The 2,796-nt window shown below is 59.1% G+C and overlaps 1 protein-coding gene across 1 annotated transcript in view; it reads left to right on the forward strand.

The window, feature by feature from the left end:
- LOC106535959 (myomegalin) overlaps nt 1-2,796 on the forward strand; it is a gene marked incomplete in the record, with an annotated part of 34,750 nt that overhangs the window by 4,901 nt on the left and 27,053 nt on the right. The window contains 10 exon segments of the mRNA XM_014033111.1: nt 119-241; nt 290-464; nt 538-648; nt 725-868; nt 946-1,041; nt 1,334-1,471; nt 1,567-1,746; nt 1,891-2,085; nt 2,160-2,402; nt 2,518-2,632. Of these exon segments, the coding sequence (XP_013888565.1) occupies nt 119-241; nt 290-464; nt 538-648; nt 725-868; nt 946-1,041; nt 1,334-1,471; nt 1,567-1,746; nt 1,891-2,085; nt 2,160-2,402; nt 2,518-2,632 (1,520 nt within the window).

Here is a 2,796-nt window from a genome sequence, read left to right on the forward strand (position 1 = left end):
GCCGAACTTTGAGCCGTTAAAGTAGCCGAAGTAATCTAAAGCTAAACAAACCTAGAGAAGAAGAAGATGTTGGATCAGAACCTGCAGCGGCTCGGTTCTGTTCTGTTTGGACTCACAGTTCTCTGGTGGACCAGCAGGTCCCAGTGGACCAGCAGGTCCTGATGGACCAGCAACTGGGTCAGTACCACAGCACTGCGGATCAGTGTGTCGGGGAGCTGCAGAAGGCCCAGAACCGGGCCGGGTCTCTGCAGGCCAAGATCAGAGAGAGTGAGACCAGAACCCAGGTTTGAGTCCCAGCAGAGCCCAGCAGAACCAGAACCAGAACCTTCAGCTTGTGTGCTGTCCTGCAGGACCTGCAGCAGTGTCTCTGGGACATGGAGCTGGGCTCGGCCCGGGACCAGGCCCAGCAGCAGGACCGGCTCATCCAGAACCTCAGCGCCACCCTCAGTGCCAAGGAGAGCCAGGTAAGACTAGCGGGACCGGGAGGGACCTGGAGGGACCAGGACCAGGTCCAAACCCGTGTGGTTCTGTGTGCAGGTCTCTGAGCTGCAGCAGGCCATGGAGGACCAGAACCGGGCCCTGCAGAGGCTGGAGACAGACCTGCAGGAGAGCCTGCAGCACAGGAGGGACACAGAGACACACAACCAGGTGGGTGGTCCTGGTCCTGGTCCTGGTCCAGTTCTGCTCCAGGTCCAGTCTCAGTCTATGTATGTGGGTTCTGCAGGAGCTGCAGGTCGTCCTGCAGGAGGTCCGGTCCGGTCTGCAGGACCAGRAGGAGCATCAGGAGAGACTCAGGGACCAGGAAGAGACCAGGAGGACCATCAGAGACCTGAGGACATCCCTAAAGACCAAAGACCAGCTTCTGGAGGTCCACAACCCTGATCCTTCAAACTAAATYGGTTTTTCAAAATAAAAGTCTGATGGACTGGTTCTGATGTCCCACAGGACTACAACCAGCTGGTCCAGGACCCAGACCAGACCAGAGGCACTCAGGTCCTCAAGCTTCGTCAGCGGCTCAGAGACAGAGGCCAGGCCCTGCAGGTGGACCAGGAGAACCACGTCCCTCAGACAGAACCTTCTGTCCCTGTCTCTGATCCTGTCTCTGATCCTGATCCTGTCTCTGATCCTGACCCTGTCTCTGTCCCTGATCCTGTCTCTGATCCTGATCCTGTCTCTGATCCTGACCCTGTCTCTGTCTCTGATCCTGTCTCTGATCCTGTCTCTGATCCTGTCTCTGACCCTGTCTCTGTCCCTGATCCTGTCTCTGTCTCTGATCCTGACCCTGTCTCTGTCTCTGATCCTGTCTCTGATCCTGTCTCTGTCCAACCTGCAGCGAGCCCTGGACGAGAAGATCCGATCCGAGGAGCAGAAGGACGAGGACTGCCGTAGTCTTCAGCTGCTGATCCGGGAGAAGGACCTGGATCTGGACCGTCAGCGCTGCGTCCTGTCCAACAACGAGGAGACCATCTCTGTATGTCCAGCATCATGTCTCCTGCTGGACACGTGTCCCGCCTCAGACTGTCTCACTGTGTCCTCAGGAGGACTAACTGTCTCTTTGTGTCCCAGAGTCTGGAGGCGCTGCTGAGGGGGAAGGTTCTGGAACTGGACCGGGTCTCTGAGGCCTGGAGGACCGTCCAGAGACAGCAGCAGGACGGAGAGGACCGGCAGACCCGGATCCTCAGGGAGAGGGACGTCCTCATGGACCAGCTGCAGGAGGCGCTCCGGGCTCGGACCCAGGAGGTTCAGGTCCAAAACCATTTTAATGTCTCTTAAAGTCCAGCAGAACCGGGCTGGCTGCAGGTCCACTCAGCAAATTTCAAAATAAGACTGTAAAGGTTTAATTTTAATTTGAGGCTTTTATTTTGACGGTCATCTTCCTGTCGGCTGCAGGACCTGCGCTGCTCCCTGCTGGCTCCRGTCCGCTCTGTTCCCAGCCAGGTTCTGGAGGAGCTGAAGGCCCGCCTCCAGCTTAAGGACCGCCTCTTTCAGGAAGTGTTGGCCGACCGGACCCGTCAGGCCCAGGAGCATCAGGACCAGGTCCAGGATCTGCTCAGAACCATCAGCTGCAGGGACCAGTACCTTCAGGTACAGTAGTGGACCAGAAGCCCGACCCGTTAGGTAAGTTTCACAGGGACTAAGAGTCCACGGTCTCCCTGCAGGACTCGGCGGCCCAGTTCGGAGAAGTTCTGGCCGAGCGGACCTCCAGGATCCAGGAGCTCCGCAGACAGCTGGGCTCAGGTTCTGGATCCCAGCAGGGCTCGGGTCCAGAGCTGCAGGTWCTGCAGGAGGAGCTGCGTTTGGCCCTGAGGAGGGAGCAGGAGAACCAGGACCTGAGCAGGAGTCAGGCGGTCCAGCTGGACTCGCTCAGCAGGACTCTGAACCTGAAGGAGGACCTGATCCGGGTCAGTGTTCTGGTTTCACTCCTTGTCCCTCAAAATGGCCGCAGCAGGAACTCCCCTGCTTGGGGTCCGGGCTGGACTTTATGGTGGTCTCTGAGTCTGTTTCTGTGACCTGCAGGACCTGCAGAGGCAGCTGGTGGTCCCGTCGGACCTCCCTCTGGTGGAGCGACTCACCCAGGAGGTCCAGGAGCTGAGGGAGGTTCTGGTCCAGCAGGAGGCTCCTGCAGCCGGAGGTGGGCATCAGAGAGGCGGGGGGCGGGATTTGTAACTGCCCCTGAAGCCCCTCCCCCTGGGGGGCGGGATTTGTAACTGCTCCTGAAGCCGGGGGGGGATCTGTAACTGCCCCTGAAGCCCCTCTCCACGGGGGGCGGGATCTGTAACTGCCCCTGAAGCCCCT

This window comes from Austrofundulus limnaeus, unplaced genomic scaffold, assembly GCF_001266775.1.
Source record: "Austrofundulus limnaeus strain Quisiro unplaced genomic scaffold, Austrofundulus_limnaeus-1.0 Scaffold1628, whole genome shotgun sequence".
NCBI classification, from domain to species: Eukaryota; Metazoa; Chordata; class Actinopteri; order Cyprinodontiformes; family Rivulidae; genus Austrofundulus; species Austrofundulus limnaeus.